General features: G+C 37.8%; 1 protein-coding gene across 1 annotated transcript in view; it reads left to right on the forward strand.

Moving 5' to 3' along the window:
- The window catches only part of fcho1 (FCH and mu domain containing endocytic adaptor 1), a 41,091-nt gene that overhangs the window by 9,716 nt on the left and 3,923 nt on the right, over positions 1–27,452 (forward strand). The window contains exons 2-22 of the mRNA XM_055048563.1: positions 4,787–4,837; positions 11,451–11,542; positions 14,142–14,216; positions 14,670–14,811; positions 14,912–15,064; positions 15,820–15,924; positions 17,398–17,496; positions 18,350–18,446; positions 18,564–18,681; positions 19,364–19,388; positions 20,268–20,328; positions 20,495–20,685; positions 21,150–21,174; positions 21,604–21,660; positions 22,542–22,593; positions 23,454–23,578; positions 23,784–24,788; positions 25,540–25,646; positions 25,731–25,923; positions 26,636–26,750; positions 26,843–26,998. Coding sequence (XP_054904538.1) covers positions 4,811–4,837; positions 11,451–11,542; positions 14,142–14,216; positions 14,670–14,811; positions 14,912–15,064; positions 15,820–15,924; positions 17,398–17,496; positions 18,350–18,446; positions 18,564–18,681; positions 19,364–19,388; positions 20,268–20,328; positions 20,495–20,685; positions 21,150–21,174; positions 21,604–21,660; positions 22,542–22,593; positions 23,454–23,578; positions 23,784–24,788; positions 25,540–25,646; positions 25,731–25,923; positions 26,636–26,750; positions 26,843–26,998 — 3,020 coding nt within the window. The 5' untranslated portion in view covers positions 4,787–4,810. The remainder of the gene's footprint in view (positions 1–4,786; positions 4,838–11,450; positions 11,543–14,141; positions 14,217–14,669; positions 14,812–14,911; positions 15,065–15,819; positions 15,925–17,397; positions 17,497–18,349; positions 18,447–18,563; positions 18,682–19,363; positions 19,389–20,267; positions 20,329–20,494; positions 20,686–21,149; positions 21,175–21,603; positions 21,661–22,541; positions 22,594–23,453; positions 23,579–23,783; positions 24,789–25,539; positions 25,647–25,730; positions 25,924–26,635; positions 26,751–26,842; positions 26,999–27,452) is intronic.

Raw genomic sequence — 27,452 nt, forward strand, 5'->3', positions numbered from 1 at the left:
CGAGAGAGAATTGGGTGAAGGTTGCTAGGAGGGAGTGAGTTTATACTGGTCAACATCTGCTAGTTGACCCAGCTCTGGCAAAAAGCCATAGAAAAGGAAGGATTGGTGGAGAAGATCTATCGTTTGTTTTCTTCAAGAATTGTATGGCTCATGGGAAGTGTTTGTCAGTGTGAGAAACTTTCTTTCACTCCCCCATCTGCTTTTTTTAAGGTCCTAATTTTTCTTGGCTGCCATCTTTGTGTTGTCAGACACTTGGAGTGAGGCAGAGGAGAAGGTTGGAGTGTCTGTTGATGAGGCTGGTTGGATTTTTGGTCTCAATGTCTGTTAAAGATTATACAACTCATCTGAAACGGTGTGTTTAACTGTGCTGCTGATGAGGTTATTCTATGAAATGTCACAATTAGGGTTGATTAGGCATAAACATTCAAACTTGAAAATGTGGATGAAAGTAGTTAAATTATTATTTCAAATTGAGTTGAAAGGATTTTAATAGTTTGTGATGTTGAAAGTCTGAATTTTGTTTGGTTCTTAAGCAGTCATAAAACATCTGAATAAGTATTGGAAAAAGAACATTTTATATATATATATATATATATGCTTTTATTCTACTAGATAAAAGACTAAATTTATTTATTTTTTTAAAAATATCTACTTGTAAACTTTTACATATCGTATATGCATCTTTTAATTGAACTTTTTTGGTTTTAATTTGTTATGAATGTTTACAAAAAATCTAATATATTTCTTAAATCTTTAACATTAAAATCTTTTGTTTTGAAAGAACTTCTTCTTTATAGATTTTAAAATAGAAGTCAATTGACCAAAAAAAACAAGTGCACCTCACTGCGCTCCTGGATGACTTCAGTCATGTTGATTTTATGATTTATAGAACTTGGATATGTCAAAATTCAGCTAAATACATTAATTTTTTTCTCAGATGTCCAGAGAAATCATTAAATTTAACTTTAGGAAAATATGACAGATGAAAAAAGTGCAATAATTACATCAATAATAATAGAACATACTTCCACCGAGGAAATACAGTTAATTAACATTTTGCAGTTTTTTTGGAGTGCTTCATAGACCCTGGAGGCTATTTCTTTTCTGTGAGCTATTTAGTTTCCTGTCTCCAAACACATATTTTTGATTAAGTTCAGCCAGTTATGATAAAACAAACTGCTAAGATATTAAAAAAGGTGAAAAGAAAGAAAATACTTGCCCTGGATATCAGTTTACTGCACACAATTAATAATATCTGTTTGGTTTTTATTATTAAAGATAGTTGCATAATTTATTTTTCTTATTTAGCTTCTTTAAATAAAAATTCGGTTTCAATTGTACAAACAAGCTTTTCAGACAAGGTAGGCTTTATTTTGTTAAGCATGATAAAGAAAATAATTCTCGCGGAATAGTATGTAAAAAAAAAAACTTTCTTGGATGCTTTAAAAAATGTATATATATCTTTAAATGTATATTTTTTGTATCATATGTGATGCATTAGACTTTTGCTGTTATATAATTTCCATACCTTGAATTCTTGTTTGTTTAAATATGTATTTACCTTTTTGGGGCACATGCAAATTTTTAGGCACAAAGACTAAATCCAGTTAGTTTCATTTTAAGTATTTAGGATTAACACATTTATGCTATAATTATGCTTTAATTAGAGCTTTTTGGGTTGAGTTTGTAAGATACATCCATCCCATTTAAAGGATTTTTGCAGTTTATGTTAACAAATGCAGATTCTATAGGAAAAAATGATATAAAAAGAGAAAGAATATATTTTCTCTGGTAAACCGAAAGAAATGCAGCTACTACTAGTTTCTGATATCAACTTGTTAGTTTTTGAGTGTTACTCAATCAAGGTTTTCATAATAAACTTAATTTATTTGAAGCTTTAGAAGTAAATAGTAAAATGTGTATATTTACAAGAGCAAATTTACAGACTATATTTTCTGATGTTAAATTACAGAGGCTGCTTATGTAGTTATTTTCTTAAAAATACAATGCAGTCAGAAGACATTAAAATATTGAGGTCACCTTGTGTCCTGATCTTCCTGTCTGCCTCAGAGCTGATTTCAGCTAAACGTTAGTCACAACCAGATGGAGATTTTGCTGAATGTCAGCAACTTTTCCACAGCCGACCACCCTGGGTATCCCTTATGGGGGAGCATACACACCTCTATCTGCCTCTGGATTGTTCTCTGTTGAAAATACGTGCAACATAAGGTAGGATTCATGCAATGCCTACTTCAAACTGTTGAAGTAGGCAGTGTACCTGCAAATGCAGCTCCTATTATTTGTTTATATGCCTTCAGGAAAAATTGATTTTCAGGGCTAGACAACGGTTTCCTTCCTCCTTCAGTGCAGTCCTTTGTACTGAAGGACAAGCATCCATCTCAGGAAGACAAAAAGCAAAGTCATATCATTCAAAAAGGACTTTAATAAAAACCTGCAAATAGTCCTTTATAGTCATGTTAAAAGCATGATGGAAGATTGGACTCTCATGTCAAAAGCTTGAACAATAGAAAATTAACTTGACGGATTTCCACACTTCAGATTGGCTAAGCTGTGATGCAAAATGCAACATCATACACAGATTAAAGTAAAAAGATGGAGAGGGAATATGCATATTCAGTAATAACTGAAATATGTGATTTAATGGCTGCAATATTTCTGTCATCTTGCTCTGTTCATTAGAATATAAAGAATTAACCTGGACCTTTGGAGTTTTTTTATGTTGAATGTTTATTTCTAGCTGTGATGATAATAAATTGGATATTAATTTGAGGTAATCCATGTGAAGGTGTCATTTTGGCCATGCTCTTGCATGTCTCTCTGCTTCTTGTGAATTCAGGCTTTTGTTTCCTCTTGGCGATCTCTCTGCAGGGCCTCCAATCCCTCTGCTGAGTTAATTAATAAGGTGTGAGGTGTATTGGCTTGAGGTGTGTGTGTTGTGTTGCAGAGTTTTTGTCTCTGTGCAGCTGCTGTTTAATACCAGGTCACCAGGCTTAGACCAAGTCAATGCCAATACAGAGAAAGGCTGTTGTCAGCACGCACACACACACACACACACACACACACACACACACACACACACACACACACACACACACACACACACACACACACACACACACACACACAGTCAGCAGAATAGAGGAGATGGCAGGAATCCTTTATAGGGCAACCCCTGGGAAATGATTTCCTCATTATGGATTTTTGTGGAAAGGGCAATTGCTTGAAATGTTACCTGTGAATTTTAATAGAGTCTGTTGCTACAGAGTCTGAAAACAGAGTATTTTTCAGTTTTGGATATAATGGAAAAAGAAAACAGGAGTATAGAAAATAATCTTTCCCCATCTTTCTTTTGTTTTGTTCTTTCTGAATCTTTCTATCTGTTCTTCCATCTATTTATGTATCCATTCATACTTTTTGTCTGTCCATCTGTCCTCTTATCAATTTATGTCAACTGAATGCTAAATTAGTTAACGATTATTTTAGCAATCAAATAATCAGTAATTGGAGTGGACTTTGGCATATATGGCATTTGTTGAAGAAACAACTTTCAATGGGCTAATAGAAAAATAGTCAACAGATAACACTGCTCTGAAGCAGAAAGAGGTTAAGTATATATTTAGTCTTTTTATAGTTGCAGATGCATCCTTTGCTACAAATGATTCAGCCAACAATGTTTATTTTCTTATTTAAAAACAGAATAAATGTTTTTATTTGCATTTTTACACATTTTAATATAGTATAAAATTAGCTTAAATGTTTAAATGAAAAATCTGCAGACTGTGTAATTTAAAATAAAAATTTTATTGTCAGAATAATCCATTTCTAAAATAAATGTTAGCTTCTGCACTAATTTATCTATTGATGTGTAAATTTTCCTTCTGTCTTTTCATCTTTTGTCCATCTGTCCACTTTACTGACCCTAAATCCATCCATCTATAGGCCCTCTGATGTTAGAAAATCAGTATAATTCACTCTTCAATATGACTCTGTATTGAATTTTATGAGACAACTATTTTTGATTTGCTGCTGGATTGTAAGTCAATGACCCATTTGAAAAAGGGAAGGACAAATCTTTGTGCTGTTATTTGTGCTGTAGTTTCTGTATGTGACCAATTTTGCCTTTTGCATTCAGTCTGATCTGATTTTTCACTCTCCAGAAATCTTAAATGAAGCAGTTAAGGAATGTAAGGCAGTTAATTTGGAATTAGAGACCTGGTTGTGAAACCAGGCGATATGGTTTTTGTAAATATCAGGTCTAGGAATAGCTTTTTTTTTTGCTTTTAGTGTTGTACATGGTGCCTAAAGAGCCACTTATTCCTTATAACTGCATATATTTTCTGCTTTGTATTTACTGACGCCTCAATTTGTCTCCATTCTTTCTTATCATCCTCTTCCCTGATGCAACTCCCCTCCTTCATTAGCAGCCTCCATCCTTTGACTTACTGCTTTCAAGTCATTTGTTAAGCTTCTTTCTTCTCTTTCCTAGGGACTCCCATCCTACACTAAAGGTGTCTCAGGAGCTATTATAAAGAAAGCATTTTTTACAGAGCTCATTTTTGTGCAATTTGCTGCGATATTGATACTGCGGGTTGCCAATTGGTACAACCAAGGCAGAAATAAATGCCTTTTCCAAACTAATAAAGAAATCCAAAATGTTTTCTTGAGGTTATTTCCTCTGGTGGTGGAAAAAATATCAGATTGGAAGAAAATATAAACACCAGTCTTTGCTGGGATGATTCTTCACCTCTTTTTCTTTTTTTCACAGATTGCTGGCTACCTTTGAATAACAATGGCTGTCTTTCAGAACAACTTCTGGGTGAGTGTCCTGGAAAACACATTTAATGGTGTAATAACTACTTTTTTACTATTTTACATGCAGATGTTTGCATTTTAGTCACTGATAGACAATATGATTCTGCTGCTAAAAGAAAATATCACAATTAATGTTATCATACCAATATTTACCAATATTATTGGTAGATTGTTAAGTATTGTGCAACTGCCTAAAACTGTGTTAGTTTGGAGAATACAACTGAAAACATGAGCTTACATAATGCTCATGTTTTTTTTGAATGCACAGAAAAGGGAGGGAAGTTATGAAATCTGTTTTAGCTGCTCAGAAATTTGTCAGTTTCCTTTTTATTCTTCAATTTTATAAACTGACTGACCAGATTCCTGATGTGCAGCATAATGGCCCGCTTCCAGTTTGCTTCATGGCAAATTAAGGAGATTAATGGTTTGGATTCAGCTACAGGAAGCTCTTGTTATTTAACCATTCTTTAATGAGGTGGTTCCAGTTTTGGTTGGATGCAAGTGATTAATATCAACTCCATTTTGTTCTTTTTGGCCCGGAAATCTGCGTTGGCGAAGCACCAAATCTGTCACAGACTGATGTTTGCTGTGAAATAACAACTTAGCACTGTGATACCTCTGTCTCTGTGAATTTTCTACAACTGAGCTAGTTCTATCACATTGGCTCCATTGGGTCCAAATGGGCCACCTGGGACAAGACTTGTTTCAATGACAGACAAACGTCGGCTGCTATTTTTGTCATGTATAGTCTTTTGACCTTTCTGCTTTGTTCTGATCACATTTTATTTTTTTCAGCTATGCTAGTCGCCTATTTTTCTCTTTTTTGTATGCTTTTTTTTTTTTAATGAGCTCTGACATTTTCCATCCTGTTCTGTTCTTGCACACCTGCCACATCTATTTCAGGTGTGCCCCACTTCCCTTTCTTCCCTTTCTTAAAATGTCCACAGTAATGGTTGTTTATGGGGCATTAAAAAAAGTTCTGGGCATTAAAACTGTCTTAATTTATCGAGAAATGGAAAATGTCAATAATAATTATTAAGGTTGGCTTAAAACTTTATTAAGACAGAAAACATACATGACCAAACTGTCAGTATGTCAGGTTGCTATTATGTACAAAATTTTGCTGGATGAAGAAGAGAGTTCAGACATTTAAACTTATTTAGCTACAGCTTGTTGTTTACAAGCCTGTCTGTTTAACAGTAAGGGAAAAGCGTTTTCCACCCAGGCTGCGTCCAGAGCTAAAAAGCTGTGTAAGACAAACCAGCCCTTTAGCTAATTAGCCAACAGAGTCGCTTGGGAAGAGCTGCTCACGCAGCCTTGTCTTGTTTGGCTCAAGAACATTCACAGCCGGTCACAAAGCCTCCTCATGGAGCTCAGTCTTTTTCCATTAACTGCTTAAGGAGTGTGCTCTGGGGGGAAGCCTGTATCTATGATTAAATACATCCTCTGCAAATGAAAGTGCTGCTTTATTATTCCAGTTTGCTTTACACCAAAGTATCCACCTGAAAGAAATCTGAAAATATTTTCTCTGGCAGATCATTTCTGTGGGTTAGTGATTTATGGAGATGCCATTGAAAGTTGCTTTTTGCAACAGACTGCTGGTCAACTAACCAAAAAAGCCAAAAACGTAAAATAAAGAACAGTTTTCTAGATACTTGCATTGGTATCCTAAACAATGTTTTGTTTTAGGAAAACCAATTGCTTGCTGATTTGCTTTTCTTTTCTTCTTTTTTTTTAATTAAAAACAGTTATCCTTTTTCTTGGACTTCAAAAAATATATATTTGATGTTTGACTGATTAGTTATTCCAGTTTACAGGAAATACACCTTCAGAGAGAATAAATTAATATCTCAGTTACAAGCACAGATATCACAACAGATGACGTCTATTTCTCTCTGGGAAGCAGCCGTTCATCAACTTCTCATGTTTAATACAACAAATCATTTCAGAGAAGCAGATGTGAATATTTACATCAGTCCACAAACTGGCCATCTGTGCTGCAGAGCTGCAGCTCTCTGTTTCTGTTGGTGCCAACCCATCTCTGCTGTGGAAGTGTTCACTCAGCTCAACCTGCCCACTAAGCAGAGCCGCTCTGCACGAGTCAGCAAACCTCTGGCAGACAGGTTGCCCGACTTCACTTCCTTTTGTTGTAAGAGCTAAAGCTAGATGATGTGTAACCATTTGTCTCTCATCAGAACAAAATGAGCTTGTTTACAACTTGGACACACAAAACACACACACAGTTCTCCAGTAGACAGCACAGAGGAACGTGTTCCTCAGTAGCCATATGTAAAGAAAATTATTAGGTCCATTTGTGTGCTTGACTATTTAATGAGCATTGCAACTGCTGGCAAGAAACAGCTAATTATACCAGCAAATTGTTGTGGTTTTAGAGCAACAGAGTTTGCGTTGCATTGGTACATGGATAGCTCATTTGTGACTTCACATTTTATAATCTGTATTTTGTAGTTTAATTTTAAACCTGAACAAATAATCTAGTTGTTTAAGAAAAAACACAAAAGTCCCAGTTAATTCGAATATCAACTATTTGAAAGTCTTGGGTTGTTAATGTGCTTTTACAGCTAAAAAATACATCTTTATTTTATTTGATAGGCATGTAAAGTTGCTGTTTGGCGCTATATTTGTTTTGCTTTGAGATTCAAGATTGTCTATAAACTACATTTTTTAAATCCTAATGTTTAATGCTTCAAATAAGAAGAGGAAAAAAGTCATCTTAACTTTACCATACTGCTGCTGGCTTCCTGTCTACAGAGTTAAAATAATTTCTCTTTAAGAATTTAAAGTAGATCTCTGACCGGTTTTTGTCTGAAACTTGTTCATCTCTTTAAACCTCCCCCAAACTTTCTGGCATCTCCAATGCCACCATTCGCTTTATTGTCATGGTAATGAACCCGATCACGCATGACCAACTCTGTCAACTTAATTGATGAATAAGAGATTAGCAGGAGAGTAAGGTAGGGGGGCTTGCATATATCAGACGGCAAAAATTTGTCATTCAGCTAAAGTTTAAGGAACATATTATGGCACTCAGGGAATGTTTCTGGCTTCCCTAATTTACAAGGTTTGGCCTAAATTCATATCTAAAATTATCGTTCTTTATCACTTTGCTGGAACAATATCGTTAAATATCAGTCACTGGACATTTCAGTGTGTTCACACTCTAATTTTATAAAAATGTTTGTTTTTACTTTTTTTTTTTACTTTATAGTTTTGGGTTTGTGATCTAAAGTATTGTAAACATGTTTATGCGTTCTACAATTGCAGATGGATCTTAAAATATATCTACAATAATCTATGTCTGCTCATTCTCTCAGGTGTCAGTCTCCAGCAGTGATTGGTCAAGAGCTGCACCATGTCTTATGATGTTAATTTTTCTTTTTTTGTTCTTTGGATGAAGCTGAAATTAAACTAATTTCATTGTACTTCTGCATGATGACTAACACTGATTCTAATTAGAAAACCTTCTGATTGTAATATTGGTAACTAATGCGATGGCATTGTCAGGTAAAATATATGCCTGTTTTCCTCTTTTTCTGTATTTCTCGTTTGATTTTCTGTCAATCTGTGACTATTAGTATTGTAGCTAAAATCATATTTGTCCATTGTGAGCATCTGCTGTCCAACACTTGGAATATATTTGCACACAGTCATTGCACTCCAATTAGTGTCTCTGCAATGTGATTATTGCAGAGAAACTGATATTGAAATACAATTGGCATGTACTCTGCAGTCCTAGAGTATTTGCACATTCACTACATTTTTAGTTTAATTCTGTAACACTATAAACTATTAATAATTTTAGTTGATTTGCAGAACTACTATATATTTAATGACAATTATTGCACTATCAAGATGTTGGAATGCAACATTCTGTTGGATATTGAATTTGAGGTGACATGCAGGATCAGATGAACATTTCAACAGACAGACTAGCTTTGTATGCAGTTGCTACACCAGCCTGCCAGTTATGGTGGACAGGTGCTGTGTTTAGCTTTGAATAGGCAGGTATGTGTGTGTATTGTAGCCTTTCTAACCTTGTGAGATCTAGTTTTCCTACAATACCTTGTGAGGACTCACTGCTCCTTTGTGGCGCAGGCATAGAGAAGTATTACTGTTTTTGGTTAGGCAATGAAAAAGAATAAAAATGAATGGAAGTAATTGAAAAGTCCTTGTGAAGATAGAGTAGATGTGTGTGTGTGTGTTTGGTTGAAGCCTGAACTGAAGCTGTCAGCTCACCTTTCTGTGAGGGTAGAATTTCGACATTAGGCATTCACAACTGCAACAAGCTATGAGGGATGTTTTTGTCTGCCTTTTCAACTACAAAAGGTAGTACCCTTTGAGAGTACCGCCATTTACAACAGTAAATAAAGAAATTAAATGCATACAAAAGAACAATTGACATGTGTTCATTTATAGCCTCTCGTTTTAAGGTTACTGTTACACTAAATATCTTTAAATCTTGAATAATTTGTCCAAATTGTGAAATTAATGTAAAAGTTTCCTGAAGTGTTCTCCAAAACCTTTCTAAAAACACAATATATATTAAGATTGTTTCATATTATTGGATCTTCTAAGGTACTTCTAAGGTACTGAAGGTTTTAATGCACTTTTAAAGGACAATTTGAAGGTTGACACTTGGAAGTCTGATTAATAGCGGGGTTCGAGGAAGATGCTCTGAGGGGCATTATGTGAAGAAATGCCCCTAGAAACAACCACTTTTTATTGATGTTATCCCTGAACCAGGACGCAAGAGTTTCTTTATTTCTGGAATGGGAAAAGTATGTCTTTAAAATTATCAGATTAAGTTCTGTAATGTTGGGTTAACCTGTGAAATGTGCACAAATTACCTAAGAAGGATCAAAAGAACATGGGACATCTATTAAAGTCAAATCAGATCTTCTATGTTTTACTTAAATAATAAAGGAGTTATAGACAAGAGATTGATGGCGCTTGCTTAATGTTGTCTAATCTGGTGTTTCAGTTTCTCGGCTTTCTTTCTGTTGTCTGGTTTTTTCCTCTTGCAGCAGTCTGTGTCTCCGTTTGTTGGGTACATATGTCTGTGTGGTGACTACCAAGCTTTTCTTGGCATTCCAGCCATTCCCCTGGTACCTGGAAAAGAGTCTGTTCTCCTCAAACGGGTTATTTTTAGGTCTTGAGAAGCAGCTGGCTGTCTGAGGCTGCACAAGGAGTCCAACTGTCTGTTTACTAAAAAATGTGGTGAGGCTGAAGTCCAGACACACCCATTTTAGTGACTTCATGTCTGTCTCAGCTGGACTTACATGGATTATACAGTCATGAAAAGACAGGTGTAGGTTTGTAAAATTACAGCACTGATGGACCTGGGGTGATGATGTAGTCTGTTAAATCTTCTTGGTTGCACAGGAGGCATTCTGGTTTTCTGACATTTTTTTTTACATTTGTGCTTGAGAAAATCACCACTTAAGAGAGTGGTGATTTTCTCGTAGTATTATATTTGATAAATATTTTTCTCAAACAGTAGTGAAATGCTGGATGCCTCATAGACAAATGTCAAATGTTGGACACATCATCACTTAGACCCAATTTACATCTCGACTTCACTCCAGCACAGAATGGACTCTGCAGTAAATACTAACCCATTATAGCTAATGAGAGCATTGCTCTGCCATGGTGGTGCAGTGTGCAGCACCTCCGCATCGCCATCCATCAAAATTAGAACTGGTGGAGCAAGAGAGGAGTCAATCTTCAAAAATCACACTGCATTTCCATCATATTTTCAAAATTACAGGCTATCTTTGCTCTAAATACTAGCTACATTAATGAATGAGTGTTTATTAGGGCTGAAAAGATTAATTGTGATTGATTGACTATTGAAATAATTGTCAGTTTATTTAGTCATTAATTGTTAACTGGAGGATTGCGACTCTGAAAAGGCCATTTGCTGAAAGAGTATAGACAAGAAGCAATTAAGCCAAAACAGTACAAACAATATACTGTATGCATGTTCTGTTTAAGATTAGATAATTTATCTGTAAATAAGCATCCATTTCTTCAAACAATCAAGTACTCCAAAGAAATGTTTACTAAAATGATCTTTAGGTGCAAGTCATTGCAGGACGGGGAATTTAGATCGACTGGTAAATTGAGAGCTTTGTTTTGATGCTGTCAGTGTAAAATAAAAAAAAAGAATAAAGTCCAAGTTAGGACATGGACACTAAAACATAAAGTTTCTCCTCTTGATCACTGATCCTCCATGTTTTTGGCCAATTTCACTAAACATCAGTCCTCACAAATGAGCTCAACAACCTAATTGCATTAAACCAGGAGGAAGCATGTCTGTTCTCACTGCAGCAACATCTTTGAAGTTGTTTCTTAACTTTTTTTTTTCTTTTTTTGTTGATATATTTTTGAACCGAAAGGTTCAAGGGATTTAGTGTTGAGCAAAGAAACCCATGTTTATTCATTATCCAGCAAAAAGCTAATGTGCTCAAACAACAGAGTTGTAACTTGTTTGCTCTCTGAAAAATTGTTTTCATCACCTGGATGAACTCTGCCAGTTTGACATTTCCTGACTTGGTGCTAACAGTAGGTATCTGTTTTAATTTGTGCCTCTGCAGGGGGAGAAAAATGCCGGCTTTGACGTGCTATACCACAACATGAAGCACGGCCAGCTGGCAACCAAAGAGCTCGCAGAGTTTGTCCGAGAGAGGTAAGGTTGATGTGGGAGGTGGCTCGGTGAAATCTAACATTCCTGACTCTGTACTCGGGAAAAGAAGGCAAGGCTGGGTGATGTGCACAGAGATTGCCGTGAGGATAGCTAATTGTCTGATGGAGTTAAACCACCTGCCTGAACCAGGAGGAATTTAAGAGCTGGGGAACTTTTGCTAAGCAGAGCCCGAGGAACCGGATTAGAACCCTGGAGTGCAGACATCCTCTTGAGCTGTCTGCTCAAGAGGAGCAGACAGAAATTTAGTTTTGAGTTTCATCTGCTGGTTTATTGTTCTTGTGTTTAAACTTGTGTGCTTTTAAAGACATATCAGGAACGTACAGATTACAGAAAAATGAAGTGTATCCCTCTTAATATCATTCAAATCGACTTCCTGAACTTTGTCTCATGTCTTCACCATTATTTTTTGCTGCTTAAGTACATCAGATGTTTGGAGAAGCACCATTTCGTCATGTGATGAAGCCCTTTGCTGTAAACGTAATACAATTTAAAGAGAACTTTAAATTTCATCAAATGAACATTGTTTTCTTTCTGCATTCACAAAGCTCAGCAACATTTTCAACCCCTTGCTACTGGAAATAAAATGTTAGAGCCAGAAAACTCATCTTTTGGGTGAGGTGAAACTCTTTTCTCAGATAAAAAATCTTGAATAAAGTATTCTACTTTATTACTTTGTAACAAAGAAAGTTATATATATTTTCAAGGGTAAAAGTAGCTGAGTCGTTAATGAAAAAACATGTTTGCACCTAATTAACAGAAACAAACTTCAAGAAACCTTGTCTCATTACAGTCATTCCGTCATTGCAGATATTTCATAAAAACATACAAAAAGACTGCTAAAACTGAATATTTTATTCAGTTCTAGCTCTGATTTTGTAAGTGGAGGAGCTTACATCTGTCACTAATATGTAAGACTTTAAAACAGTCCAACGCCCAACTTTTGTCATGAATCAGCAGATTATTTGTAATTTTTATCAGAGCCCACTCCCTGCTTTCCCATCAGACTTAAATTCTTGTTATAAGTAGTTTAATTCATGATTATTTAGTTAAAAGGTTATTGCATACAAAAGGATTAGAATAGATTTTTAATCAGTTTAATGTTGGCTCTTTGAAAGGATTCATGTGGGTTTAATTTTCAGTTTAATTTGTGTTTTTGTTATAAATTCTGCTGTTAATTTTGTCTTTAATTTATACTTGAAAGTTTGCAGGTTTTTTTCTGCTGTAAAGTTTATGCAAACAAACATGACATACAGGAAATATTTCAGTCTGCTCAGAAATATTTCTGTGTGACATGCGAGTCCACACTTTGATTTCAGGTGATCTCTGTTAATCAGAGTTAGTTTTAGAATGTGTCAGGACCCAATTACTGACACAAAATTTAGGACCACATTTAATTTACATGAATGTGGTCCTAAATTTTGAAAAATCAAAATCTTATATTTTTTCAAATGCCTCTGTCTAAAAGTACAGCTTTCTACCTCCTTTGCGTGTGCAGTGATGCACTTTCACTAATGTTGTAAAGTTTAATAAAGTTTGACTTTAATATAATAAGGTGTCCACTCCTGACCGGCTGCCTGTTTATTGAAATCAACTGACTCAAATTTTCACTTTAAATGGACCTTTCACATATTTCTACATCTAGTTGTTGTACAAAATTTGATTACACTTAAATCAATAAACTAGTGTATTTATCTACTTCGGTGCTTGTAGATATTTAAAGTCAAAACAACAAGAAAAGCGACTTTTTATCTCATCTCAAAACACTTTCTCTCTGAACACAGAACATAAGCCAGGGTTTCTTTTTCTGACTGAAGCAGTGTTAGCAGTTCTGATGCTCATTTTCTTTATTTTTGCAAAAGTGGAATAAGTTGTTGTTATGAAAGTAGGATTCCACAGGGTATTAGGATGTCAGGGCTGAAAGTTGGCACGCACAGAGGAAGCTGTTACGCCGCTCATATAATCTTGACATTGATTCAGAACACTTGTCCACATTCCCCACAGGAGGAACTCACTTATCTGTTTGAAAGCAGCACACAACGAATCAGCAGTCAGGAAATGAAACAGAAGCGCTCTGGCACCAGAGTGTGATCCAGCCAGATCAAGACTTGGCAACTGTTTTGATGCATTTCCCCCCTGCAATATTTCTTTTTGTGTTCCCTGAAAACTTTTTGTTATAAAAAAAATTCATAAATGTTCTCAGTTTCTTTGGTGAATCAAAGCAATTAGATTTGCTGTGGGGTCAGTGGTGCAAGAAAAAGAGGAGTTAGTTCAAGTTAAGTTCACCAATCAAAGCTTTATGATTGATTCTGCTGTTCAGTAGAAATCTGAGGAATTTAGTTGATTCTGATGAAGGTCCTTATACTTTAAAAAGCATAATAGCTGTTCTGTGTTGAGTGTTAGTAGCTTTTTTCACTTAATAGTTTTGCTGTAAACATGCAGCCAGAAACTCCAAATGATAGATCCCTTTGTCTTCTCACATTTATTTTTTACAGCACTGTAATTTTTTGTATAATCCTGTTTCCTGCTGTGTCACAGGTTCCTCTAAATGACTTAATTGTGTTAAAATATTTTTGTTTTCCAGGGCTGCCATTGAGGAGACTTATTCCAAATCAATGAGCAAACTGGCTAAAATAGCAAGTAATGGAAGTCAACTGGGGTGAGTACAGACATGGAGCTTGTGCTTCCTTTTCTCCCTGCGGTGGTGGTTGTAATTATCAATGTGACTGTCATATGGCTGCATGTGTTATATGTATGAGTGCCATCTGCATCACCAAATGTCCAAATTTATGATTAAATCACTGCCCTGTGTGATATTTAGCTCATATTCTTCAATGCATGTGCGTTTTTAACTGTGTGTTGTTTTGTTCATCAAAGTATCAACAAAAGCAACAATTTTTGTAAGATTTCTGCAGATGTACTGCAAACCACAAATATCTACTCTAATAAACTTTTGAAACCTGCCGTTAAGTTAAAGTTGCACATGTTAAAAGCCATTTACAGCTTCACTATTAATTATTTGAAACAAAAAGAATAATTTTTTTCTTTGTTAAATTTTGTTTTTTCCAAACAGTGCTATTGATTAATGATTGGTTATCTGTGTTTTCTTTAGGACTTTTGCGCCCATGTGGGATGTTTTTAGGGTATCTTCTGACAAACTGGCTCTCTGCCACCTGGAGCTGATGAAGAAGATGAACGATCTGATCCGGGACGTTAACAAGTATGGAGACGAGCAAGTTAAAGTTCACCGTAAGGTAAACGCCTGGAATGTAAACATTATGTGTTGCATGTAGCCTGTTTGTATTATGCCCTTAATAAAGCCATGACATCCAATGTGAAATGTGTGTCAACCAGACAAAGGAGGAGATGGTTGGAACGGTGGATGCCGTGCAGGCGCTGCAGGTTCAGAACGGCCACCTTCAGAAGTCGAAGGAAGGTTACCACACCAAGTGTTTGGAGCTGGACCGACTCAGGAAGGAAGGAGCACCGCAGAAAGAACTAGAGAAGGTTTGCTGCTGCTTTAAAATTTATTTCTCAGCCATTTGGCACAGAAGTGAGCAAACTAAAATAAAAAAAAAAAGATAATTAAATTGTGCTGCATTTTTCATCTTAAAGACTCAGAGACTTGAAATGTACCACATTTGCAGGATCATTTGTTAGCAGAGTAATGCCTTAATGTGGTTGGATTGCTAATAAAATTTTTACTTTTCAAAAACTTTGAAAAGCTTGAAAATGAAAAATAAACTGTTTTATACATTTTCCTGCTTTGGAAAAGTATGGGGAAAAAAAGGAGAATATTTTCACATCTTATTCCTTCCATAGTCTAAAAGATCCATCCATACATCCACATTTCTCTTCCAGTTTTTGATTTAAAAATGCCTCTATAGTAATCTTTTGTATTTGTACTAAGAACTGAGCTAATTTGAGTCCTCAAAATTACCAGGAAATGGACGAATATATTACTCAGCTGTTGGTAATGTTCTTTTAAGCCTTGCATTCAGATTCGTCAATGATGTTTGATCATGTCACGTTATTGTTGACTGTTGTGCAACTACAATGCAAAGTTACCTCTGGTGTCACTCTGGAGCAAAGATCCCAGCGTGCTACAGCTCGCTAATCGCATATTGCATTAGTTCACACAGAGTATTTCTAATTACAGTTCTGATATGGTCTCAATACAACTGTTATGTTAAATTTAATGTCAGCTCTGTGAGTCAGCAGCTTGAAAACTGCAATTTTCTTTCTCTTCTTCTCCTCGCTAGGCGGAGCTGAAGTCTAAGAAAGTGGCGGAGTCATTCGCTCTGTGCATCGAGAAGTACAACCGTGTGGGAGGAGAGTTTGAGCAGAAGATGAGCGAGTCCGCCCAGGTCAGAGACGACTCCAGTTTTACTGCTCGCCCTCCCTCTGATCTGGCTTTTCATCTATTCCTCCCTCTCATTGGCTTCAAGCCGCTCTGTGTGGCACCCCACCAGAACAGAACCCCGCTATCCCATCCATTCATGTACCATCAAGCCGCGCGCCGCCCCTGATAAAACAACCTCAGCCCACCTAAACCCCCGACTCCTAAACACCCGCTTCCACACACACAAGCTGTAAAATGCTCATTACCTTTAATCACCGTCTCTGTGCTTCCATGGTTACAGCAGCTGTTTCCATGGAAATATTTAACAAATCCCAATGAGCACTTCTGTGTTTTATATTTGAAATAATGAATGGAGTCCTCGTGACCAATTAGTTCCTGTAATAGCTCAGAGGAGGAAGGTCTGGCTGTAATTGTTAAGGTGTGTGGCATTTTTGTTCCAAGGTGTTTTTGTTAGACTTAAAAAAATATATAATTTGTTGCACTTTTTAATGAGCTGAGTCAGTTTAGATTTAGAGTAATAATTTAGGGTTTCATTTGAGTGTGCATTTTCCTCCCTTTTTTTTTATTAGGATGACTTTACATTAAACATTAAAGTGAAACTGCAGTGCCTAAGAAGACATTTAATTCCCTTTGAACTTTTTCCCATTTTGTCACTTTAAAATCCCCAAACTTGTATGTATTTTATTGGGATTTCGTCTGTATACACACAAGTTAGTGAAAATGAAGAAAGGGAAACCTTTCAGAAATAAAATCAAAGCTATTTCAGCTATGTTTGGGTGGTAGTGTACTTCCCATTTGAAGACACTCCAATCTTCAGTTCAAGCTACCATGCTGGTAAACAATAACACTCATTTTTAATCATTTTACTTTTTAATGCAGTATTTAGCTTCTAAAAAAACACGTAAAATAAAAACATGTCACTGCATATGGCAACTCTAGAGAAACAGATCTGGATGTAAAACCAAATTTACAAAAATCCTGCTCCCATTTTTTAAATCTTACTGTCCTCAACGAAAACAACATTTCTTAAAGACTATACTTGTAAAACATACTAACAAGATATCTGGCTGAAAGAGAGTGAAAATAGATATAAAAAAATATTTTTTGCTTCCCCTTAGGTGTCTCGGTGCATCTTTTACCATTAACAAGCAAAATGATAAAAATACTGACACCTGCAGTTATTGAAATATGTTTTTTGGGTTGAGAAAGTGAAATGACATGTAGATTTAACTGCTTTAAGTACTTTAAGTTGCACAGTGACAGTTATTGTGATTATTTTTCCTAATAATCTTCTAGATTTCGAAATGCTTCGACAGTAAGATCTCATCTGTAAGATCTCGCCTATTTGTGACGATTATGCAAAGGCTGTTTGAATGATTGCAAATCAAACAAAGTTAATGCGTCAAGATCAGGAGTTTCTGGGTAAAATTTCTAATTTCCTTTGTGTGTTTTTGTGACCGTGTTCACGTTTGAGCAGAGGTTTCAGGAAATCGAAGAGGCGCATCTGAGGCAGATGAAACAGTTGATCAAAAGTTACTCTCACTCCATAGAGGACACCCACGTCCAGGTGGGACAGGTGAGTTGGACTTCGTATGAAACACAGCTTTGTTGATGAAGATCCTGTTTATCTAGAGCTTTGCTTTTCTGTCTTTGTACCGTAAGCATTTGGGATTCAGTCTTCAGAGTAGCATAAGTTCTGAGCTGGACGTAGCATCAAGTTTTGATTCATTCTTTTTAACGTTTGTTATTTTTAAGGCCTGGTTTATTGATTTAGCACAAGAAATTATGCTTGAGTGTACTTGCTCTGTGAAGATGTGCTAAACTGTGGGAACAATAAAAGTACTTCAGGATGTCTACCAGTGTATTATAAGATTTATTTGTGAACAGATCGAGCTCAAACTCAAAGATTAAACTCACAGCATCAGATTGTAGCTGTGCTAATAAAACAGTCTAACTGTATAGATTGTTCTGTGAACTTTTGCAAAGTCAACTTGCCAGTTCCTTAGAATCTTAGATTATAATTTAAAATATTTAGTCACTCCATGCTGAAACCATTAAATCAAATTTAACATCACTGATATTTTGTTAGCATGCAGCTGGTCGTTTCATTTATGCCATGGGTCGGTTCTAAATGTGATCAGCATCGCATTATGTTTTTAGATTCACTAACCGATGACTTAATTTCGATTGAACTGAAATGCAAATACCGTAATTGGTATTGATTTTAAATGTATTTTTTTATTTGTTGTTTTTAAGACTCTATTGTTGTGAGTTTAAGTCTTGTCAAAGTGACATAATTACCCAATAATAATTTTACTTTTCCTGTCAACTTAATATTGTTTTATGCAAAGACACGCCAGACCGCCTCAGCTAGTAAATTTTCTGGGGAAGCCTTGCATTCAGAGCTCATTTGTCACTTTGGGCTGTAGGTCCACGAGGAGTTTAAGCAGAATGTGGAAAACATCGGCATCGACATCCTCATTCAGAAATTTGCTGAGCAGAAAGGAACGGGCAAAGAGAGGCCAGGTACAGTGAGCTTATTCGTTCTCCATCTACTCTGAATAAAGAGTGAGCATAAAACAAAAAGAAAATATCTATTTAAAAACAAGATGGTAAAAAAATATTTGCATTTTTTGCCTGTAGCTTCAGTTGGTTTTGAGGAGTATATGGCAGCTTTGACCCCTGAAGGCGGGAAAAAGACTCGAGCAAAAGCCTTCAGAATCCCCGGTCTGGGAAAGAGGGACAAGGAGCCGGACTCCACGTGAGTTTGTGCAAACAAAAAGCCATACAGGAAAGGAGGCTGCTTTAAGGAGGAGGAATGGCGAGGTCAGATATAGTTCAAAGGAACTCGATCTCAATATAATGAATAAATAACCTGCTTATTTCCAGAGTTTTGAGTGAAATCAAGTGAAAGAAGCAATCTTTTACCAGATTTTTTTTCTTCTCATTTTCTGCAAATACTGTAGATACTAAATTTCTGCTTGGAATAGCAGACATTTTGTCATTGGTTCGTAGAATTAAATAACAATGTTAATTTTACTCAAACACATACCTATAAAAAGTTAAATCAGAGAAACTGATTATTTTAAGTGCCGTCTTAATTTTTTCCAGAGCTTTAGATCTCCTGTGTTAACATCCATCGCCGCTTTGATTTTTAATTATTAATTGCATGAACAGACTTATTTACGTGTGATTAAATTGCATTTCTTATCTAAAGAAAACATTTAGTTTTTATTCTTCCTTTCTCTCAGTAAATCAGAAATGAATCCCCTGGGTCAAATCCCAAGGTATCACCATATGTTAGCAATTTTTAGGTTTATCAGAAACTCAGTGGTGTTGCACTTCCTGCCTTCTCACTCCCCTCATCTGCTCTTTACTTCTGACTTCAGACTAAGCTAAAAGTAACAACTTTTTTTTTTTTTTTTTTCTTCCTATCTTTGCAGAGATTCAGCTGTCCCAGAGGCGCTGGTGAGTATTTGACATATTTCACAGCTAAAAGCTAAAAAACACAGACTCTGTTACTAACCCTATCCTAGATACCAGATACTCTGGGGTTTTGAGGGTGTGTAACTTATTACAACAGTGTTTTTGTCCAGAGTTTGGAAGGGAGGGATCATGTGTATATGTGCTTAAATAACAAGATGGATGATATGGGGTTTCCCAAGTTTATTCTTGAACTTCTGAGAAGAACCTTCTAAGATTATCTTGCTGGGACAGTGGAAGTGAGTATGTACACTTGAGGAAACGTGTGCACGTGTTTCCCTACATGCAGGACCGTGTTAAGAGCAGTTAGTGTGTGAAAGGGCTTTGGAGGTTGCCAAAAATCCTTCTAACAGACGGATGATGAAGGAGAGAGTAAACAAAACGTTTTTAAACTGCTCTGGCTGCTTCTCCTTACCTTTCTTCAGAGCTTGCACTAACATTTACCATGCAGGAAAAGTCGTGACTGGCAGCTTCAGACTTAATTTCCAATTTTTGTAAACATAAGACAGTTTTGATCAAAGTAAACAAGCATAGTAAAGTAGACTACAAGATATTCAATCACATTATTTCAGTGCCAGCATTGTAACTTTGCATGTGCAATGATGTGAAAATATATTTCTTTGGATAAATTTTGATTCTTCATATGGGACTAGAGATGCAAATGTTCATAAGGGAAACTTGAATTTGCAATTTTCAAATATTAATAAACAAAAATAACCAAGTAGTACTTGGTAAATAAAATGTGCAGTTTCCAAATAATGATTTCTGTCACGCCAGGTGACAACATGTCTGTGTGTGTCGAATGTCCATCGTCTGTCTCTGAGCTGCTGCTGTGTGTCTCTAACTTTCTCTATGTTTTTGCAGAATTCACCACTGGAAGTAGACGACGAGGGATTCGTCATCCGAGCTGACAGCACTCAGAATGATATCCTTTTTTTCCAGCCATAATGTGAATTAAATTAATATCAACATTTTGGACTCCGTTCAAAGGAAATTTTAAACAAATTTTTGGCATTCTCTTAAGAGCCAGTCTCCATCGTTTCGCAGCACCATTTGCCATCTGAGCTGCTTTTTCTTGACGCTTCCTTTACGCTGCTCTGAGAAGGAGGACAACTTCTACTCCAGCGATTCAGACTTTGACGACGAGGAGCCGAAGAAGTTCCACATCCAGATCCGACCCGTCGCCAGCAGCAGTCGCAGCAACTCTGTCGCCACTGAGAAGGAGCTGAAGGCCACCGTGGGAACGTTGACGCTGCCGCCCAACAGAGGAACAAGGCAGCAGGTTGTTCCTCAGATTTGCTGCATTCATACATTTTATAAGAGAACAAATGGTAATACTTCATTTGACTGGTTGTAAAATGTGCTTGAAAAATTATGTAGCTTTATGTTATTAAAGCTAAAGTGTAATCAGTAATACTTTTATAACAAATTTATGTCATGTCATGAATTCTTGATTAATGTCAAGTTGTTATAACAAAGACATATTGAATAATGTCAACTTTGTATTAAAAGTGTCATGATTTACCGAATGACACTTTATGACAACAGTCATAAATATTCATGAAGACGTCCTCATGTTCATGACAGCTGTTGTTACATGTTTATGACAGTCTTATTCACAACCTGTCAAATAAAGCGTACCAAACAAATTCTCAATCTTAAATCTGGCGCAGAGAAATTCCATTAATTATTTGACTTTTAAATACTTTTCTTTTATTTGTACTGTTTTTTTTTTTTAATTTCCAGATGCCTGCAAAGCGGCATCTCTCCAGTAAGTTTAATTCATTCACTTTGTTTTTGAATGTTTTTTTAATGTTAATCTTCCTGCAGCCTGCAGTGCTTTGAGCAAATAACAAGGAAGAAAAAGCTTTCCAAACCAGCCTCTTTAACCTCCTTTTACTTAATTATGGAGGAATTTTGACTAATTCAGCATTTTGGAACAAACTGCACATTTGAGGTCAAGCTACAGCATCTCTAAATCCTGACTTTGATTAGGCCAGTCCAAAACATTGATTTTAGAAGGGTTTCTATTCAATCCATTCACTTCAGTTCATCGCTTTTGCTGCAGAACCAAGTTGAAAATAATAGTTGGACGTTCTTCTTCAAGATTTTCGGATAGAAATCAGAATTTTTTTATACAATTATTTACAGCAAGTCGTCCAAGTAGAGAAATGACAGATGTTCTGCTGTGTGGTTACAGGAAACTCCAGCACCGCTGGAGGCCGATCAGAAGACGGCGAAGCCGCCTCGCATCGAGGTGAGTCAGCCGTTTCCGACTCAAACCGAAACTGCAGATCAACTCAAAGTGAAATTATGTTTGTGATGCCGGTGACTTCTTGGTAATCACCTTTCACTGGGAATTAATAACGTGTATAAATATTGGCAAAGAAAATTATAAACAAGAAAAAATATGAACTAACCTATTTCTTTTTAATTTATCAAAATTTTGAGCAGATTTTATTTCAAAGTGACTTTGATTTTAACAACTCTAATCTAAAAAGTTAGCTTTTTGTAATGAGGTAAGTAACTGCTCTTTCCCTACAGCGCCGAGAACTCAAGAAATGTGTAGATTTTCAGTTTTTGTCTCAGAATTTTTGACTTTTTCAGAATTATGACTTCAATCTCAGAATATGGACTATTCAGAATTCTTTTTTATTTTTTCACTGGCCCCAATCCTCTTCCGTAGAAATCAGTTGTTCTTCTCTGCATGTCATTTTTCAGTAGAGACCTAACAGAGACGCCTTCTCGGCCCCCCACAGACAGTAAATCTCTTCATTAGCTGACCTTACACGAGCCGCTCCACTCCAATTAGTCTCAGGTGACACCGCTCGTGCTCTAAGGCCTGATTGATCACCAGTTGGGTCGTTGTCTGTCAGCAGGTTAGGCGGAAGTGGGAGGGAGTCTCTCTCTCTCATAAATCCAGCAGAAGCAGATTAATATTCCTCCTCGACGCGAGGAGTTGTTGCAGCTCAGTGACTCCAGAGTAAATGCTTATTTTCAATGTAGAGGAACCGACTGATGGGTTCTTCCCTTGTGCCGCCTCCTCTCAGCGCTTCGAGGAAGATTGCTGATTAATACTGGTTAGGGAACATCCTCTGCTGGGAGTCAGATTATCTCATGTGTGTCCTGTCTCTGCAGACAAGGAGCAGGAAGGCCTACGCAGGTCCACCTCCAGCACTGATCACGACAGGTGAGAGGGGTCTGCCTTTCGCCTCACTGCTTCATCTCCTCTTTGTGTGCATCAGTTTGCAGGGCAGAGAGATGCATTTAGAGGTTGAGTTGCGTCATTAGTGGCCTTTTCAGCAGTCTGAAGCTCTGCAGGTTTTCACCTTGGCCTCTCGGCATCATTCATTTATTTTCATCCATCATGGCTTCCATGCTCAGTAGGTTGTTTTTCAAATCCTTATTTTGTGTTTCCCTTGGAGGTCAGACAAGAAAAAAACTTTATTAAAAAAAAAAAAATTTAGGAGTAAGAGCATGTTCACATTTTGGCTTGAGCGAAGCGCTCAGCAAAAATATAAATAACATTTTATTATCTCTTTATAATTACGACTGATGTAAACAATTATGTTAATAATGCAGTAATCTATCAATTATTCTGACGGTTAATCAAATTTTTGCGTTTGTTGTGGCCACTAATAAAATAAACATATGAAAGGGTTCAAAGTTTGAATTTTTGGTAACACTTTATTTGAAGGATTTTATAACATAAATAAATGTGATGCAACATGAAGGAGTCTTCATGAATGTTTGTCATTAAGTGTCATTTGGTAAATAATGACTTTTAATGGACATTGAATGTAACTTTGCATTAAATGGAGCATTATTTACACTTTATGGAAACAGTCATAAACATGAGGACTTCTTCGTGTTGGGCCATATTTAATTCAGTTTTAGACACACTCCTTCAAAAACAGATGATGGATAAAACATTTCACATTAACTATTACAAATTACAAACAAGCTGAAATTGAGGCATTAGTAATCCTTTTATATTGTACTTAACTTTCAGTCAGAGGTCTGACTTTGTGTCTGCTCTTCCTCCGACAGGTTGGGTTCGACGGCGTCGGGTTCGGACAGCCTGTTTGGTCCTCCGCTGGAGTTGGCCTTCAAGTCCAAAAGCTTCGACAGCCGGGATCAGTTCAGAGAGAAGAACGCGTTCGGTGCCTCTGAATGTAATGTCTTTGTTCACTTTGGCATAAATGAAGAAACTCGTGAATGAATATTCCGACGCTTTAAGAGTCATACAGTAATAACAGTTTAAGGTTTTGAGGTTTTTATAACATTGTAGATTTGCAAATCTACAGTGTTACAAAATATGTAAATGGTTGACCTGGTCTAGATCTGATTCGGTCTAAAATGTTTTATTTTGCGTTTCAGATGCCGCCTTCTCATCTGATTCCTCGTCACCAGAGAATGTTGAAGACTCCGGTTTGGACTCGCCGTCCCATCAGCCTCTTGGTCCGTCTCCAGAGCTGGTGGGCTGGGCCGCCTGGCCGCCGGTGTCGCAGACTAAAGAACAGACTCAAATGCTGAGCCGACCCGCCGACCCTTTCCTCTCCGCTTTCCATGAGTCTTCTTCTGGCCGCAGCTCCAACTCACAAGACGCCGCTGCTAACGTCTGGTCTGTCGCCTCAACGCGCCCATCGCGGGCGCCTCCAGACACGGAATCCAGTTCTGTTCGGTTCCCGGCTTTCTCCCAGTCGGAGTCGTCGGTGTGGAACTGCAAACACATTCCCACAGATGACCCGTTCTTCGCCAGCTTTGAAAGGACGCAGGAGACGCTGAATCTGTCGGACGCCTGGACCCGCCTGCCACCGCCACGCCATTCCCAGGAAACCAGAGGAAAGGACCTGTTTTCTGTCTCCCTCACCGAAACAAAAACTCTCCTGCCCCCGTCTTCCTCCTCGTCCTCTTCATCCTCCTCCAATCGTAAAGATCGAGAGAGGAAGCGGGACCGAAGTCTCCCGCCGCCGGTTACATCCGACGACCCGTTTGCCATCACGATGATCGGGAGTCCGACTCACCAGTCGTCGCTGGCTGCAGCAGCTGGGATGATTCCGGCACACAGCACCAGCAGCAGACCGGGAGTCGACGCGGCTTCAGCTCCGCCGAAGAAGGAGCTGACCCACTGGAAGTCGGTCCACAACCCGTTCAGCGACAGCAGCTGCTCCAAGTCACAGGACGGCAGCATAAAGATGGAGGCAGGAGGAGGAGGGGAGCGGAGGAAGCACCGGTCTTCAGAGAGCGAGCCGCGGCGGAACGCCCCTCCTCTGACCCGGCATTCAGGACCTCAGGAGGATCTGTGTTTCTCCACGGACAAAGACGAGGACTGCCTGGAATTCAACACTCAGATGACGACCTGCAGCGTCGGCTCACACAAGGGTACCGAGATTTACTCCTCTTTACTTCAGCCTGTTGAGAAAGTCAAATAGAATATTTATTTATGTAAAAGTGACCTATTATGCTTCCTTGTACAGGTTAGTAAAGCTGTACACACTACACAGAACATGGTTATTACATTTTGTTTTGCACAAAATCATCCTCGCATGATCGGATTTTAAGCTCCTTTCAGAATGAGCTGTTTTAGGGCGTCTCGTCACTTTAAATCCAAATAATCTGCAGCTGGCCACGCCCCTCAACTCAATATTTGCACTCACACATGAGAATGGCTGCAGTCCAAAATGGCTAATGAAAAGCATTAGTAGAGCCTTCTGCACAACCTGCATGAATGCAGCCAGTGGCTTCTGTATGGTAAGTCAACAACAAAACATCCATTGTGCAGATCAGATCAGATCCTCCATTTGGGTTGCTAGGTGATGGGTGGGACTCTGCCGGGGTTGCTAAGAGACACTTGCTGCCAAAAAGAACTTCTGTTATTTTTTGTTTTGGTTTTTTATTTGTTTTTAAAGAGATTGACTTGTTTTTAGGAGTACAGACCCAAATGGAAGAATTGAATGTGAAAATGTGACTCTCTGTCCTTTCATCAAGTATAATGTGTGATGTTGAAGGAGCTGTTTATGCTTGAGAAAAATGTCTCATTAAACATGTTGGACCTTAACAGGATGTTAAATTTCTTCATTTCATTTAAACTGATCAATCTTTGTTTTCAGCTCGCTATTTTTCTCTCCCACAGGGCCCAAACGTAACTACAGGTCTGACACGACTGAAGTGGTTTCCGCTGCTTCTCAAAGAGCGACCCGGTCCAAAAGGTCGTCAGCCCGACTCAGCGGCAGCGAGCGAGTGAGATCCTGTCATCAGCTCTATCTGTCTTATGAACGAGGGCCTTAAAGATGGCGGCCATTATGTTGTCCCTCTGTGTTTCAGTCCCGGTCTCTGTGTTCGTCTCCTCTGCCGGAGCCCAGCCACTCCCTGACGTCCTCTTCGTCCTCCAGTCCGAGCGACTGGGGGGCTCAGGCCAGGGACGGCGACTGGGGGCCGCAGAACCGAGGGCCCAGTCCGGCCAGGGTGGCTCAGGCCTCCCCGCTCCCTTACCAGCACCAGGACCAGCACAGACAGAGTGAGTCCCTGGTCACTATAGACCTTAATGACTTATATAAATGTGTTTTACTTTGCTGTTACAAACTTCGTAAATTTGTCTTGACATTATTGAGACAAGTGGAAATGATGGATGTGGCCCCAATGTAAACAGACGTACGTCACCACTACTTGTGTCTGTCTGATCTGAGTTTGGCGCGTTAGTCTGCGCTGACCCATAGGGACACGTCTTGTATTATTTGTCCCACAATGTTCGTGTTTTCAGCTGTCAAAATTCTTTGAGTTCAACCAGAAGCAGGAAGCATCAAAACCAAATGTTTGAGAACCGCAACCAAAGATTTCTGACAAAGAACGTTTTCTCTTCTGGAGAAAAACTTACACTTTTTTTTTTTTTTAATATTCAGATAAAATTCCAAAAGTTTTGACCACAATTAAAAATTTATAGTTAATCTGGGGAAAAAAATTCAGATTTTTGTGGTTTAGTTGCATTTTAAGTCTCCAAAATAATGGAAAGAATTTTTTTAGTTGCTGTAATGTTAAGAAATTTGAAGCAGTGTAGTTAAATAACCTTTGACATACAATTTAGATCTTGGGATCAGCTCCAGAGGTCAGCGATTGTCTCTAGAACTGGATGTATTAAAAAGCTTCAATTTAATTGGTCTGAGTTCATTCTGCTAATCTTTAACTGTAAAAAGTCTTTTGAATCCTAAACCTCATCTGCATCCTCTCCACAGTGCACCTGTCCAGAGGACCAAGCCCCATTTCCCTCAGCACACAGGACGCCTGGCCGGTCGCAGCCGCCATAACAGAATACATCAACGCATACTTCAAAGGCGGACAGCACAACCGGTCAGCCTGGTGACATCATGATGACGTCACGGTCGGATTTAAGTAGATGGTTAAAGCAGGATGAGCTCCCCGTGTTTCTGGTTCTTCTTCAGGTGTCTGGTGAAAATCACAGGCGATTTAATGATGTCCTTCCCAGCCGGGATCACCCGGATCTTCACTGCCAACCCGAACGTTCCCGTGCTCAGCTTCCGGCTCGTCAACATCTCAAAGATCGACAACTTCCTGCCCAATCAGAAGCTGCTCTACAGGTCAGCTGCCTTCTCTCCCCGAATCTATTTGTCTGTGTATTTATTCCACTGTGTTAATATTTTGAAATTACATCAGGTGGACCAAAATGTAAAGTTCTGTGGAAATGTTGGTACCAAAATGAAAATCATTCATACAGGATCCAAAATTTTTGTAAATAAATGAAGATTAGATAATGCTTTGTGTCCAAAAAAATTGCAATGTTTAAGCTTTTACAGCAAAAAGTAGACATAACAAAATAAAAGCAGCAGAAATGGAAAAACAAGAAAAACCAGTACAGTGTAGAAAAAAACGCCAAACCTAATATAAACTGATTCATTTGTATAAATACAAAATTATATGCAAAAAAACCACAGATGTACTTGCATACATATATACACACACACACATACTCAAGAGTAGCAGTACTTCATGATAAAACTGCTCATGTAAATGTAACTAGATTCTGCCCGACTC

Source organism: Poeciliopsis prolifica, unplaced genomic scaffold, assembly GCF_027474105.1.
Source record: "Poeciliopsis prolifica strain line A6 unplaced genomic scaffold, Auburn_PproV2 SCAFFOLD002, whole genome shotgun sequence".
In the NCBI taxonomy this organism is placed as follows: Eukaryota; Metazoa; Chordata; class Actinopteri; order Cyprinodontiformes; family Poeciliidae; genus Poeciliopsis; species Poeciliopsis prolifica.